The sequence below is a fragment of the Hermetia illucens genome, chromosome 6 (assembly GCF_905115235.1).
Source record: "Hermetia illucens chromosome 6, iHerIll2.2.curated.20191125, whole genome shotgun sequence".
Taxonomy (NCBI): domain Eukaryota; kingdom Metazoa; phylum Arthropoda; class Insecta; order Diptera; family Stratiomyidae; genus Hermetia; species Hermetia illucens.
Window position 1 is genome coordinate 41696886 of NC_051854.1, and position 17292 is coordinate 41714177.

Sequence of the window (17292 nt, forward strand, 5' to 3'; positions counted from 1 at the left end):
CATATCGCTTGTTCCGCCGTTGATTGTGATGATGGACATACCATTGCTGAGCTTCAAAATTTTCCGGATAAAAAGGGGTTCAGACTGCCCAAAAGCCGACAATATTCCTCCGAATTGATTGTTCGGTTCCTGAGTAGGAGTTCAAAAAAGGTCACACCCTTTACAACCACCAGCGCTGAGAACATAACCTTCCTTCGGTGATGTTCTAATTTTGAAGTCGTTTAAGGTGGATCGAGATCAAGACCGTTTGCTTTACACATTCTCGTAAAAGATCCACTTTTCATCGTCAGTTATCAATCTTCTCAAAAAAATCGTTTCCTTGGCGTTTCAAGAGCATATCGCGGATATTTATTTTTTTGAGTTCATGAGGATGTCGAGCTTGTTTAAATATTCAAGCTTCTTTAGGTGTAGGTCAACACATTTAATGTTTCTACAATGAATCATGTAAAGGGGTTTGATTTGACTTTGAATTTTGTCGTCATGAATCTAGATGGGCCGTTCTGAACGAGAAGAATATTAAATTTCGAAATTCCAAGTGCGGAATTTCTTGAAACAGTTTCGACAATAATGTTTGTTGGGAGCATTGTCACCGTTAACTTCACACAATTTTTACAGGGCTGCACTTTTGTTCTTCCGGAAAATATCAGAGTAAAATGTGGAGAAAATGCAGTTTTATTTTCAACTTGTTTTGAAATCTCTAATACTGAACCAAATCGCTCAACCTTTTCTAAAAAATGGATATATGCCCTATTTTGCTTGGCTTTAAAAAAAGTGAACTATGACAATGTGATAAGTAATAGATTTATTTTTGACCGGGTGATTCAGTGGTTAGAACGCTAGGCTGTCGTAGATCAAGGTTAAAATCTCACTGGGAGCAGAAGGATTTGTATCGTAACTGGATGTCGGTTACCAGTTCACTCAACTGGGAATAAGAACCTGAGTCAATACTCATGGGCAAGCGCAATGCTAACCATATTGCTTCCTACGGTATATTGCAATCCTGTGTTGTATCGTTACGGTGTTGTTTGTTCTAACACCATTCAAGGTCCTAATCCAATTGGATTGTCGCGCCAATAGTTATTATTATTTTAAATTGATGCATGCAATGTCGTCCGTCCTGTCACCCTCTATGGTTCTGAGTGTTGGCCGACTATAAAAGACAATGAATGGCGTCTTGCGGTAGTGGAGACGAAGATGTTGTGTTGGACTAGTGGCGTGACACTTTTTGATCACATCCGAAATGAGGATATCCGCGATCGTTATGGGGTTGCACCGATCGTGGAAAAATTGCGAGAGAGACATCTTTGATGGTATGGTCACGCAATTCGTGCTAACGAGAATTCACTTGCCAAGATTGGTCTGAACATCGAAGTCAATGGTAAACCACCAGAAGGCCGGCCGAAACAACGGTGGCTTGATACGCTGGATGGGGATTTAAAAGCCTCGAGATTGCACCTAGATCAGGCATTCGATAAAGCCAAATGGCGAAACGATCACGACGAGCCGACCTCGCTTGTGAACGGGACAAAGGCTGAACAAAAAGAAGAAGATGCATGCATGAATAGAATCTTTGATAATTGATGTTAAGTTGAATTGAATAAAGTTTCATATTTCAATAAAGGACATTTGACATGTGAATAAAAAATAAATAATCTTCCATTTTTTTCCAGGTGACAGAAAACGATTGTTTGCCTCAACAAATTTGTCAAAAATGTCTGCAGAGTTTTTCAATAGTTATGCAATTTAGAAAGCAATGTCAAAGTGTTCAGAGAGATCTAGTAAAATATTTCAAATCAACAGAAAACGTAGATACAGTTGATAATGCTAAACCAGCGTTACAGGTTAGCTCTGTTCAAATTTCGAAAATTGTCGACTTTATCCAAGCTCAAACACCTAAACCGGCAAAAACTAACCCTGTCCCAACTTCTAATTCTGCTAATGATGACAATTTTACAACTTCCAAACATGCGGAAAATGATCTAAGTGTTAAAAATGAGGTTGACTCTAAATCCGACATACACTTTCACAATTCCAATGTAGCAAAGGCAGAGGATCAGGAAAAATCCATTGAAATTTCCCAACCCGCCCAATTTGTCCATGTTCCACCACCCGAGCCGGTGGATCCTGATCCCGTTCGAAGTTCTACGTCCGCTAATATTGACAATCTTGAAAGTTCAAAATGCACGAAAAATGATCTAAATCTTAAAAATGCTGAGCATGCTGCGATCCTACGTCCGGATTCTACGTCCTCTATAACCGTCAAAATTTCCAATGTCGCTAAGACTGACCTTACACAAACTATCAAGCCTACTAATTCCAAACATTTTCAAATCTCAAAACCTGTAGATATTGATCCTGAACAAAATTCCAATATTGACTCTATTTCCTTTAATCACATCCGAGAATCTAATTCGGCAAAAATTGAATTTGTAGAAGGTACTAAGTCTGCTAGCTCAAATCATCTTCAAACCCTTGATCCTGCGATTGTTGAGTCTGAACAAAATTGCAATCCTGAAAAGGTTGGCCTTAACTCTTCTAACGACAGCCAACCTCGCAGTTCGACACAAATTGATCTTGTGGAAATAACCAAGACTGCTAGCTCTAACGTTGTCCAAAGTCCTTATCCTGCGAATATTCACTCTGAACAGAATTTAAATCCTGAAGAGGCTGACCTTAACTCTTTTAACGATAGCCAAACTCCCAGTCCAGCCCAAATTGATCTTGTAGAAACTGCCAAGACTGCTAGCTCTAGCTATATTCAAAGTCCTAATCCTGCCAATAGTCATTCTGAACAAAATTTCAATCCTCCGAATGCTGACCCTGCCTCCTTTAATCACAGCCAGTCGACAAAAGGTGATCTTGTACAAAATACCAAGCCTGTTAGCTCTGTTGAAACCTGTAAACCTGCGAACATTGATCATGTATTAAACTCCAAGGATGACAACCACAACCAAGATCAAACAATCAAACCTACGAAATTTGATTCTACCCGAATTTCAGAGCCTGTTGAATCTAAAGAACATTGTGAGATTGCTTTTGTTGCACCTCCAAAGATTTTGGAGCCTATCATTTCTGTCACATATTCCAAACCTGCAACGAATAATCGTTGCGGCAAAGTTAATAAGAAAATCAACAATAAACGAAAACTTGATAAAGGAGGTGATGTTGACGTTGACACACTTTGGGTATACAAATTCATGCATGCTATAATGATTCCGTTTGACAATTATTCTTTATAGGCAAACAAAATTTTAAGGAATGATGAATTCTTTCCTTCGGATGACGAAAGTGACGACGACTGGAAATGTGAATATTTTATTAATCCAGAAGATGAAGTATTTCCAAACGAATCCAATTTTCAAGCCGATGTAAACAAGGTAACTCTAGCCTATTTCAGCATACCCATATGAAAATATTTCAACTCAGGGTACACATTTTAAAGAGCAATATAAGCGATACGCTAGTGATGCGAAACTTTTGCGCCCGTTTCTTTGAACGGTGATTTGACGACGTTCATATTGCTCTTATATCCTTGACTCGTTTCATTTTCATGTAGGAGTAACATTTCCGATTATGCATTTTAACAATACATGTACACTCCGTTTCACTTGATTGGAAATATGGATGGTGAGTCCTTTGATCACCTCGAAAATCGTTCAGGAATGCAGAAACCTCTGGGTACCTGGTCCCTGTGGCCTAGAGGGAAATGAAATGTCGGACGCTTTAGCGAAAGAGGGATCAATCTCCCCTATGCTGGGACCGGAGCCAGCAAATGGAGTATCAGTAGCATTGGCTAAGTCTGTTTTCAAAAACTGGGCACAAGCTTCTCATAATGACAGGTGGCAGAGCCTAAATGCTGCTCGACACACCAAACTTTTCCTGTCAGAACCCAACATACGTCCCGCAAAGTTTATCCTGTCGAAAAGCAGGAGGACTTGCAGGTGTATTGTGGGCATTCTGACAGGCCATAATTCACTAGCTGGGCATATGTTCAGAATAGGAATTACTCAAGATGATACGTGTCCCTCCTGTAATGAGGAGGCGGAATCCACGGAGCATTTCCTATGTGAATGTCCCGCCTATGGACGCATCAGGCAGCAGATCTTTGGTGCCGATGTTCTCCAATTGCGACGAGTAGCATCACATCCACTAATGGAAATCCTGCGATACGTTAACGAATCCGGAATATTCCGTTAAACGGGGGTGGCGAGTACAATGGGCCAATACGACCTGAGTGTTCAGAAGCTGTAGCTTCTCCCCCACCATACACACACATACACACATCCCACAAACCCAAGAATTACTTGGTGGCCAACGATTGTTTTTCTGTAAGACAACCTACTAACACAGAATAAAAGAAGTATTAATTAAGGAATAGAGACAAATTCCTTTACGTTAGTTAGGGTCTCTTTACGAATCTAAGCAAACTAGGTTCATTTGATTTTAGTAAAGTACTGAAAATGCAAAACTATTGAATAATATACTTGCGTGTGTGTTTGAGGTGGGCACTCAGGCTCCAGTGGTCCATTGTACTCGATTCGCCCCTCTAACGGAATATCCCGGATTCGTTTATGTATCGCAGGATTTCTGTTAGTGGATGTGTGGATGTGTGGATGATCCGCTGCAGTTGTAACACATCAGCACCAAAAATAGGCACATAGAAAATGTTCCATTGCATTGTAAATTGTCCCAAGGGAAAAGCCCACTTTTAGTTTTTATTCGAGAGGTAGACTTCCGCTCCCGAAACCTGTTCTGGTTTTACGCCAACGGTGTATAAGACGTCAAGTATACTCGTATTCTTCTGGTTCGTTCCAGTTTTCTCTTCGTTTCAAGATAACTTTATATCTTATACCAAATAGATGTAGAAGAGAGAATCAGAAGACATTGCGAAAACTGGATTCAGTTCTCCCAATTACTCTTCCAATGCTCTGTGTCCCCACGTCCATTGTTTCCCCATAGATCTAGTCGAATCAATCTACGAGCTGCTCTCATTGCATTTCTCTGAATAAACAAATCCAAGAGCTGCAAACTAAATAATGCATTCAGAGCTAAGCTGAATGTCGTGGCCATGATACCGGTGATACCCTGGCACACAGTTCTTTGAAGAGTGGTGACTTTGCAGGGAAACCCCTTTTATATCGCCTTAACCCTAGCCACTGCGGATCCATAAGCGAACATCCGCCGAATGTCCACACTACTACCTGAGGCCTAAGTCCCCATGTCGAGGGAAACGTCCGCCTACGCAGCCCATAAGCTGTGAGAGCTCGTTTCATCTTTACCTCTACATGTTTGTTCCAAGGAAGCTTCTTGTCTAGAATAATTCCCAGATATTTCACTTCTTCGGAGAGTTGAAGGTTTGTACCCCTCATCTCTGGAAGGCAAAGAGTATTAAGCTTCCTTACTATTTGGATTTACTGAAAGTCCATGCATGAGGCTCCAACTTTCGCGTTGTGCATTTCTATACACCATTTCGAGATTTCGTCCAACAACTAGCACAGCCACGTCATGTCATCCGCATAAGCTTGAGCGTGTATTGGCAGACTTTGCAGTTCACATAGTAATGAGGCGATCAACATACTCCACGGAAGCGGCGATAGCACACCTCGGGCAGTCTTTCGTCACTTCTGTTGTTAGGTAGCAATCAACACCCACTTCAGCACACAGCAATTTCTGCGTTAACATAACATTCGTAGATCCACTTAATCAAAGTTTCATCAACGCCATGTTCTCTGGTGTCATCACACAGCTTTTGGAAGAACGCACAGTCAAACGCCTTGAATGTCCACGAACATCCCATCGCGTATTCGCCCTTCAGGTTTGCGTCCCTTACCTTTGAAACCAAAAAGTGAAGAGCAGACTCACAGGACTTTCTACGTCGGTAAGCATGTTGGTTTTCATTTAGAGGGTGCGACCTTAACGCCTTCTTGCGAATGCGAATGTGACGCTCAACCAGTCTCTCCAGGCATTTCAGCGAAAATTATGTTAAGCTGGTTTGTCTGAAGTTCTTTGAATTTGAACAGCCATCTTTCTCAGGTCTAGTGGTGAAGACTACCTTAACCTTCTGCCAAGATGAAGGCACGTAGCCCAGAGCAAGACATCTTCGAAAAATATTTCTTAGAAGCTGCTCTAAGTGCTCTATATTCTACTTTAGCATCGCTAGATAGATGCCATCCATGCCAGGTGCTTTGAAGTGTTCAAAGGATAGTATAGCAGCTCTCGCATTTTCACTGGTAACAACCGTTCTCGCAGTGTCCCAATTCCACTTAAAACACCTTCGAGTTGTAAAGTTTGCAGAAACTGCCAATTCTCTTCCTCTCAATTCTGCGACCTGTTCTCTCGGATGGTGTACTTCAAAGAGAATCTGTATTGACTCCACTCTGGAATTCGTTAAAGTACCATCCGACTTTCTAAGGGAATCCAAGTTGGCCAACTCGTCCTTATTAAGGACTCTGCACAGCCTGAAAATCTCCTTTCACCTAAAGGAGTTCCGTTTCGAACGTTTTACGAGCCTCTTATATTCACGCTGTGAATTCCGAAAGTTTAACCAATCTTCATTCTTATTGCTTTTGCATGCAAGACTTAGAAGTCATCTGGTTGATTTCGTGAATCTTTGCAGCTCTCAGTTCCACAAGGAAACCGTTTTACCGCGTTGGCCTCGGGAAATAGGACAAGCCTTTTCAAAGCACTCTACAAGTGTGCGATTCAGAATTTCTAATTCACCTTCTATCGCCAAAAGATTCTGCCTACGGCCCTCCACTTTGTCGCCAAGAAGTTCATTAAACTTTGTCCAATTCGTTTTCCTAGGATTTCGTCTTTTTATTACAGACTGTTCGCCTGCAATAGTCAGACTAAATTCTAAGTAACGATGATCTGAGGGTGAAACTTCGTCGAGCATTCGCTAGTCTCTAATCAGTTCTAACAACTTTGAAGTACTGATTGTCAAGTCAATTACTTTACTTCTTCTTGGTCCCACGAACGTAGGGACACACCCTACGTTCGCGGTCATCAGACAAGCCGAAGTGATAAAATCAAACAGCTTCTCTCCTCTAGGATTGGATTTGCTACTGCTCCAACAAATATGCTGAGCGTTCGCATCACAATTTAATAAAAGTTCAAGGTCACTTGATTCTACATACACTATCAGATCCCTTAGTTCACAAAGAATTATATTGTAAGTAAGCAAAGGCAACTATGACGTTTCTCCTCTTACCCTAACTTGGTATTCTAAGTTAACCGCAACAAGGTCCTGGGAACAGAATTATCTTAGCAAGATTGCCTCTAACAATTTTGACATCAGAACGCAGGCCCTCGGTCTTGGAGATCTCTCATCAAAGAAGATCCTAGTCCCCTTAATTGATCTAATCATCATCAACGGCGCAACAACCGGTATCCGGTCTAGGCCTGCCTTAACAACGAACTCCAGACATCCCGGTTTTGCGCCGAGGTCCACCAATTCGATATCTCCAAAAGCTGTCTGGCGTCCTGACCTACGCCATCGCTTCATCTCAGGCAGGGTCTGCCTCGTCTTGTTTTTCTACCATAGATATTGCCCTTATAGACTTTTCGGGCTGGATCATCCTCATCCCTACGGATTAAGTGACCCCCCCACCGCAACCTATTGAGTCGGATTTTATCCACAACCTGATGATCATGGTTTCGGTCATAGGTCTCGTCGTTATGTAGGCTACGGAAACTGATCTAATACCACAGATTTTCTTAAAACTAACCCATGGTTCATGTACCAGAAATATATAAGGGAAGCCCTGCATCTTTGGCAACTTTGCTGCCAGTAGAGATAAAGAGGCTTTGGCATGCTGGAAATTAATTTATCTAGCTCTTATGTTTGTAGACATAATTGTAGTCTAATAGGAAAGCCGCCGCTAACTGAGTCTGCTAAATTCAGTGTGGATCTCTCCGAGGTCACCAGCTTGTCCTCACTTTCCGTCGAAAGTTCCGCTTTCTTTCGTCCGATTTCTCTGGATATCGCCACACTTGGTGTCCGGGCTGCATGGATTTGTTTCCACATATCGGAATTAGAACAGTTGTGTCCAACTCACCCTTCCGCTTCCCTTTCTTCCGATTTTTTCTGACAGACAAGCCTGTAGACCCTTCTTCTCTGCGACTGAAGTTTCCTTCTGCCGCGCCTTCTAATCCCGTTTTTGGAAGGGTTAGGCCACAGTGTCACCGACAGGCCGGCCGTGGTCAGTTTTCCATTTCCTCTCATTAAGGGAGTTGCTGTACTACCTTTCTGATGCATCCGTAGTGTGGTGGGTTAAGGTGAGACAAAAAGGTATTCACCGTAAACTAGCCGCTCTGCAAAGAACTGTGTGCCTGGGTATCACTGGTGCCATGAGCACGACATCCGGCGCAGCTCTGAATGCACTATTCAATTTGCAGCCCCTGGATATATTTATTCAAAGCACTGCAATGAGAGCAGCTCATAGACTAATTCGATTAGATCTATGGGAAAACAACGGATGTGGGGGGCACAGAGCATTGGAAGAGTTATTGGGAGGACTGAATCCAGTTCTTACAATGCCTTCCGATTCTCGTGTTTGGTAGAAGATATGAAGTTACCCTGGAGCGTAGAGAGGACTGGGAAGACCCAGAGGAATGCGTGGCGGGATATACGGTAGTCTTCTACACCGATGGCTCAAAAACAGAAGAGGGTTCTGGAGCTGGAGTCTACCTCTCGAATAAAAACGAGAAATGGGCTTTGGCTTGGAACAATATGCAACGGTTTTTCAAGCCGAAGTTTATGCGATCCGAAGGGTGGTAAACTGGCTGATTGACGAGCGGTTGAAGGGCAGGCGCATCGCAATCTGCAGCGACAGTCAAGCTGCATTGAGGGCATTGAGCTGTCCTTTGATCACCTCGAAAATCGTTCAGGAATGTAGAAACCGTTTGAACTCTATTTCTAGATTCAATACGGTAGAACTACTCTGGGTACCTGGTCACTGTGGCATAGAGGGAAATGAAATCTCGGACACTTTAGCGAAAGAGAGGTCAATCTCCCCTATGCCGGAACCAGAGCCAGCAATTGGAGTATCAGTAGCATTGGCTAAGTCTGTTTTCAAAAACTGGGAACAAGCTTCCCATAATGACAGGTGGCAGAGCCTAAATGCTGCTCAACATACCAAACTTTTCCTGTCAGAATCGACCATACTTACCGCAAAGTTTATCCTGTCGAAAAGCAGGAAGACGTGCAGGTGTATTGTGGGCATTCTGGCAGGCCATAATTCACTAGCTGGGCATATGTTCAGAATAGGAATTACCGAAGATGATACGTGTCCCTCCTGTAATGAGGAAGCGGAATCCACGGAGCATTTCCAATGTGAATGCCCCTCCTATGGACGCATCAGGCATCAGATCTTTGGTGCCGATGTTCTCCAATTGCGGCGGGTAGCATCACATCCACTAACGGAAATCCTGCGATACGTTAACGAATCTGAAATATTCCGTTAGACGGGGGAGGCGAGTACAGTGGGCTAACACGGCCTGAGTGCTCAGAAGCTGTAGCTTTTTCCCCACCATATACACACACACTCTTTCTGACTCACCGCGCCGTAGACACTGGTTACAAGTTTTCCACTGAAGTGAAGAGCTTGTATTTCACAGATTTCCATCATCTCTGGTGAGGTCTTTAAAATCCGTGCCTCGGCCATGACCTGATTTCTCAAAGTCGCGGGTCGAAGTCTGTGACTTCTTACCAATTGGAGAGTTACAATCCTTCATGTGTTTTTGGACACCCTTTGTGTAGTAGTAAACTACCAACGGCATTCTGCGTTAAAGTAATTGCAGTTTTGGGGGTGCAGAATTATGTTGAGTTTGTAATGTGCGAAATTGAATTTTAAAACAGTCCCCACAAACCAATGTTTCAAAGGAAATATTGTCCGCATTAAGTGAAACAGAGTGTATTTGAGACACGCCATTTTGTGTTCTGAATTTTAATAATTTTTCTTTATTTATTTCTACCATAAATCTTACTTTTTATTTTTATATTTCCTCAAAGCCTTTCTCTGCGAAAAATGATTCTCTGCCAGTAAAACATGTACCAAGTAAGTATGACTGTGATTCAGAAACTTCGAGTGCTGGAAGGAAGAGGTGCAAATTGTGTCAACGGCTTACTGACTACTATTGCAAGGAGTGTCCGAACTCTCCCAGATTATGTTTAGATCCATGTTTCCAAGGCTTTCACCGTCCATCGTCGGGACCAGAGCAAATTCTGAAGAGTGGAAATTTGATAAATGTATGTATTTACTGATATTTTCCGTTAAAAATGTTTAAATATTTTTTGGTTAACACCATTGAAGGGAATATTTTAAAGACCTCAGCTAATGGACTACGTGCACGAAACTCCTCTAATTTACTCTTTGGCTACGAAAATATATTTCAACTGAATTAATTCTAATTTTCAGAACAAATCACTGGAATCAGAAGTGCTACATTGTTGTACATTTTGCGGACGTTGCTTCTTCAAGATCGCTACTCTTGAGTTACATACTAAAAACTGTGAATACCGTTATTCAACTGATGAGGTTGACGATTTAATATGCGTTGTTTGTACAATAAAATGTGAAGATAAAGAAAAATTCGAAAAACATATGGAAGATTTCCACAAAGATGATTTGAGACCTGAATGTCCGCATTGCAATCGGAAATTTGCTACGAGAAGAGCTCGTGATTCCCACATTGAACGTGTGCATGAAAAGCGGAAAGAATATAAATGTGAGACTTGTCAACGTGTATATTTTTCAAAAGCATCTCTTGAGGATCATGAAAAACGGGTACACCGAGAAGGGTTTTTCGAATGCAAAATGTGCGACGCTACATTTACGCATCCGAAAGAGTTCAGAACTCATACTTTGCAGCATGCAGAAAGGAAAAAACATAAATGTGATCAATGCGACAAACGGTTTGAAAATTCTGTCCAATTGAGGAACCACATGCGTACACATACAGGGGAAAAACCACATTTATGTCACATTTGTGGACGTTGTAAGTATTTTGATTTGAAAATAGTAAGTACACGAATATATTTTGATTAGATCAAGTCAGAAGCAGCTTTGATTTCCCTTTGATTATATTAAAGAGTGGCTGTACTTACAAAGAACGGATGTAGCTGGCCTCTCTGTAGACTCTGTAGAACTAGACAAACACAAAGTTTGTGTATGTGATATTGGGTCCTACGACAGCTCGCTGACAGATATTAACTAGCGAAAGACTATTCATAGTTGATTAATGAAACTGAACTCTTTTTGTTTGGAAATAAGTTGTTCTGGGCCCGCCATCCACTTAATGGCGCACTAGTTTGAGAAGGAACTTCCTTCCTCTGTTAAGTGCACGGATTATTCTTTGCTTGGGCATGTGCCCAATACTTGTGGCTTGGTTGGTTTCGATTGCAGGACAAGCGATCTCATCAGACGCTGCCTCAGCGGAACAGCTGTTTCTCCCAGTTGAACAGCGTAGCCGAAAGCGGCTACAGCTGGCATTTAGCTCTTTTTCTAATTCATAATTCCCATCCCGGCATTCACTTACTTTTCAATTCCAAAAGTAGGAATTAGGGGCACCGAGTCCTTTTGTCTTTTGGAAGGAGTACACCGAAGGGATCGTTTGGTGTTTTGAGAGTGCAGAAAGACTTAAGCCTTTTTGAGCAAACATGGCCTAGTTCAAAGTGACGCTGTGCCTTAGTAGCGGAAGCATACATTTCAGACTGCAAACAGGAAAATTAGATAAGTGGAGAGTAAAAGTGGGCACCGTCCCAGGTTAATCTTCCTCTAGATTCGGAAGAAGCAGGGATACTCTGGAGATCATTCTCGTCCTTAACAAAAAAATGATTCCGATTTTGGTGTTTGTTCAGTGAACGACTGTGGCCGGGAAAGGAGAGAGCAAGAAGAAAAAGTGCAAAGAATGAAATTTGGGACGGCTCCAATTAGTTTTTCAAGCAATTGACGACTCAGAGTTAGCTCAGGATTTATTACGATTTATGCTCAGAATATGATGAGCAATCAATGGCGTTCTGGCGAAACACCATGAAGAAAATAGGAATAAGGGTAAGATTGCATTGTGCTCAATTAATGTGAAGGTTTTTAAGGATAGAGTGTCCGAGTTGTCACAATCTCGGCAGATGCCATATTTTATCTAATACTAGCACTAAGTGCCAAGCATTCAGGCTCGGAAGGTCCTAACTACTTAAAAGGTAAAGGCGGTCAGGTGGTGGTGGTTGACGGTAGGTTAATGGGAGAATGCATCGAAAACTCTCCGCGACATCGAACACGTATGCAGAATAGTACACTCCTGCATGGTTTGAGTCAAACTTTATGAGAGTCCTAGGACATCAAGGAAAGCCGTGACGGATTTAGGTACAATACTTATAGTTGACCATATTATGGGAACTCGAACCACCTTCTCGATTGGCCAAATTTCTTTGATTTTCCCAGCCAGTGGCTCATAGTTCACCTTCTCCACGTGTTTCTGCTCAAAGTTGCCATTATGGAGGATAGCAACATTAATAATATACGCCGAGCGATCGTCTTGTCAACTAAAAGCGCGTTAGGCATGTCCTGGAGTATGTGACGAACTATTAGAACTTGCCGATCTCAATACATGATGTAAGCAGAACTATCAAGTACTACCTGCAGTTCATACCGATAAACCGGACATTTTCCCACGATCAGCCCATGCTTGTATGCAAGGTTTTAATGAATCACCTTACATACAGCATTATGCCTGTTCGTGTATCGCACCGATGCCATAACAGTGTAGCCAGAAATGAGATGGTCCAACGTTTCTAACGCCAAACCACACATTCTCCACTTGAGCTCGGGCGATGACCACGCCGTCCTGAATGGCAAACATAAATCCCTCCGTGTCACCAAAAAGCGTCCCAACACACAGCCATCTGTTCGACAAATAGCTGTCAAAGACAATTCACGTGTTTCCCATGCATTGCCTTCGACTTCCATTCATCGATCCGACTTCACCCCACTCAGAGGATAGAAATATCGATCCTTCAAGTTAAATGGAGTCAACCCATAGTCATGCAAGGGACTCGACTGATTCTTACCGTAAAAATAAGCGCGTAGCGAGTCGACTTGGCGATGATATTGTGCCGCCATGTCAACCACGCCCCTGTCTTCTATATCGCGAGGCAAGTTTATCCGCTCCACGGCAGAATTTGGATGATGCATTAAGAACTTGAACATAACACATAGGTCATTAAGTCCCGAAATTAACACACACATCGCGCCGCGATTACCATACTACCATGTTTTTTTTTTCAAGTAGAACCAACTAGAGAAGACGTGTCAAAATTTCATTCGGTTTTTGAGATATTGAAGGTTAAGTGACAATGGAAAAAAATGAATTCCGCGTGTTAATCAACCACTGTTTTTTAATGGGAAAAAGGCTGCACAAGAGTTGAAAAAGTGTTACCCAGAAAAGTGCCCGTCGAAAGGAATGCAAAGTGCGCGAGGTGGCTGCGCCCGAAAACATCCAAAAGTCCTAAAAGTCGTTATATCCAATCATAGAGCAAGGTTGGAAGTATATGACAATTTGAATATGAAAGACTATTTGTTCTCATTGGATACCGCATTTGCTCACAGTGGAGCAAAAACAACAGCAAATTGATGATTCAGAAGGCTGCTTGCAGCTGTTTACGTGATATAGAAAGGATTTTTACGTCGGTACATAACAATGGATGAAACCTGTATTTATCATTATACTCCAGAGTCAAAAAGAGCGTCAGGCGAATGGAGACGAAAAGGCAAAAGCCGACCAGAGCGTCCGAAGACACAACAGTCAGTAGGCAAGGTCATGGCCTCTGTGTTTTGGGACATCCAAGGAATTTTACCTTTGGACAGCGACCACTTCATTGAAGTATTGGATCGATTGGTTGACGCAATTAAGCAGAAAAGGCCTTACATGGCAAAGAAAAAACCGCAGTCTTACCAGGGTAATGCGCTGATTCACAAGTCGATGAAAACGATTTACGATTCGATGCTCCTCGGACAGCATGTTGTTCATTTCGAGGTGCGCATTAACCTTTCCACTAATAACGGACGTTATGAATTGGTAGAGTGTTGATAAGCAAATAATCGTTCTTGTGTCTGCGGGGCCCTGCACCGTGCTCCTTTTAGGAACAAGGTGGGTAATTCCCGCAGTGAGGAAAGGTGAAAATTCCCCAGGCCGGCTAATGACCTGATTTATGCTGTACACTGTACACTGGTAACCTTTTTATACCAGAAACTCTGCACCCGATCCAGACCTGGACCCCTCAAGTTTTTCGAGCTGTTTATGGCTTGTCGAACCTCCTCTTCGATAAAATCCGCATAGTGGCATGGCGGGTTCTTTTAACGGTAATACACTCAGCATGCTGTACTGTCTGGAAGCTGTTAAGATTCATCTAGAAATCTGAGCAAACTCCTCTCGTTCCTCGCGTATGTTGCAGCTTGGGATTCTGGTTTCTCGCGTATGTTGCATTTTGGACACGTTTGGAGTACTTTCGAGTTACCGTCGTAACCGACTGCATACGACAGGAAGTTTCTGTTTTAGTCCAGAATTTTAACTACGGATGTTTCACTGGGGTTGGCATAGTTCCTGTAAACTCTCTGCACTTTATTTCTCACTCGTCTGCTGGCATTGCCAGTACTGATTTGAATCACCCTAGTAATGTCCTGCATTAGTGAGTCACGTCGACGTTTCAAACGAATTTTCCATGGTGGATCTCTTCGGTCGCTCAAACCAATAACGCGAAAGCGAATCTTCTGACCATGCAATCTGACAGTCAGATGCAATCTCATCATTGATTTGATATAGAACTCTCGGAGTTGCTGAATACATAGAGCCTGGGAATACCTGGTCTACCTAAAGGATCCATTTCCGAGAATTCTATGCACGCTTTTTGGAATTCGTCCCGAACTTCAGCAGAAACTTCAACTGGCCGGTGAAGAAGAGCGCTTCTGTGAGTACTCCGCCCCGATCGACTCTTGGTCACTAGTTTCCGCGATGGCCTCGAGTCGAACACGTTCCCTGATGATGACCGGCATTGTGCCGCTGCGAGTAATAAAACAGTACTGGTCTGCGATTCGCTGCAGTCATGTACGCGAATAGCGTTAAATGCTGGACGAATCTCTGGTGCAACAAAGGATGGTAAGATATGGTACCCTCCCTCGCTGTTATTTCGTAGTAGGTACGAATGATGAAGAAGTTGGTTTCTTCAGTCTACTTTATCTCCTCGCCACGCGAACCTGCTGAACCTCCTTGAGACGCTGTGGTAGCGTACAGCCATTCAGATTGAACTTATCCATCCCTTCGTTTTTCACAACCGGGTTTGGGACCGGCTACGACGGAGTTATTACTATTATTAGGTTTGGGATCACCGCTTAGTTTCGGGTTTCCCGTGGTTTCTCAGAACTTCTAGATGTTCATTCAATCTCTTCACTCATTGCAACAATTTCTTTTAATGTATACGTTTTCAATTATAGATTAATGAAGCATAAGATATTGCTTATTTTCGCTAAATTTTAGTATTTTTTGAACCCCTTATTTCCTTCATCAGTGCCACCGGCGAGGCATACATAGTGCGCAAATGAAATAATATACTAACAAAAGAAAACGGCCTCATACTCTGCAGAATATACTTTCACATTCCCTAGTTCAGCTCTCAAATTCTACCGATCTTCTAAGAATTTATAAAATATTCACTTTATTCTCTAATTTCAGCGTTTCCATACAAACAAGGATATCTGGAACATGTTGTGGGCCATGAGAAGAAACAAGGTGAATTCAAATGTGATTTATGCAGTAAAACGTTCAGCACGAGGCGTAAGCTACGGGAGCATAAGTACGGCCACATAAGACAGCAAAATAAAGTTTCAAGCTGCATATTATGTAAAGAAAGATTCGAAAGGAGAACCTTATATTTGAAACATATGGAAGTGGTCCATGGCATTCTTCGAAGATTCGTGGAAGTTGAAAAGGCTCTCGAATTTACTTGTGATATTTGCAAGAAAGGTTTCACTAAAGCCTATTCTTTGGAGAATCATATGTTATCAATGCATGATCCCCAGAAGAAATATGTTTGTGAAAATTGTGGATGCAGATTTATTCGAAGATATGAGCTAGTCGCTCATCTTCGAAAAGCTCATGGGAAGAAAAAGGATGTTATATGTGGCGTATGCAATCAAAACTTTTGGGATTTATTCGGATTGAAATATCATTCTAGGGTTCATGAAGGTAAGATTTGTTTTTTTTTTTATTGTTATTGATGATTTTCGTAGTTTATGTGAATTACTGTCGCTCAACTTTATGCTGTTAAATTATCAGAGTATATTAATATCACTCACTTCCCAAGTTGTACACCTTCGAAACTCTACTGTCTGTTATGAGAGTATCAGTTAGAACTTCTTCCCAATTATTGCATATGTCCGAAGTTGGAAAAGTAAAAGTTGGGATTGCACTTCTGTTACAAACTAGAATGTTAAAATTAATTTTAGTTTTTAGCGCCAGAAGATTTTTATTTTACTTACTTAAAAAACTACTATTTAGATGCTTAATTCTAACTTAGGATACTTAAAATTACTACATACAATCGCACATTGTAGTAACTTGTGCTTATCCTCTATGTATCCCTGTCAGGCCAGGAGTGTCAAAGAGGTGAAGAGTGGAGGGTTTTATAGTAATAAGTTAAAAGCCTCCACTCTTTACAATTTGGCAGCGCCTAAGAAATATGGCCGAAAGGAATGTGCTCATGGATGGTCTTTGTTTTCTCGAAAAACCTTAATAGAGAATATATTCTCAAAGTAGTTTATATTTCTGCGTTTTTTCCGATCTTTCTAGTTTTCCAGTTATAAGACAGTATTCGGCGTTCAAATGCTTCGCAGCAGAGTTTGGATTTCTGGGCTCCGTAACAGATAATGGTTTATCAAGGTCTTGCAGAGAATCAGTATGGCTTTAACACTAAGACCTAATTTCTTGCGAAGAAGATAGTAGATCTTACTAACTGCGCCGCGCGTGCCTTACTGATAGCGAGCTCCAGGTGCGCATTAAACTTGAGAAGTTCGTGAAGCTTAACTCCCAAGAATTTGATTCATTTCAAGCGTTTAACATTTTTATGGATCTAGCGTGTAGATTGTCTCCTGAAATTACATAATTGCATTTTTGCCTAATTTATTCTAATGCCCCAATAGCGGAAGTATTTGCAGAGAAGTACCAAGTATTTTTCTAAAGCCGCCAAGGCTTTCTTTAGGCGGAGGTTTGACGCGAAGATAAGGGTGCATCGATATATTGGAT

At 41.9% G+C, this 17292-nt stretch overlaps 1 protein-coding gene across 1 annotated transcript in view; it reads left to right on the forward strand.

Annotated features, from left to right (window-relative positions):
* LOC119659112 overlaps positions 1-17292 on the forward strand; it is a 63278-nt gene that overhangs the window by 11799 nt on the left and 34187 nt on the right. Inside the window, exons 5-9 of the mRNA XM_038067034.1 lie at positions 1671-3185; positions 3240-3377; positions 10013-10249; positions 10419-10998; positions 15724-16236. Of these exons, the coding sequence (XP_037922962.1) occupies positions 1671-3185; positions 3240-3377; positions 10013-10249; positions 10419-10998; positions 15724-16236 (2983 nt within the window). The remainder of the gene's footprint in view (positions 1-1670; positions 3186-3239; positions 3378-10012; positions 10250-10418; positions 10999-15723; positions 16237-17292) is intronic.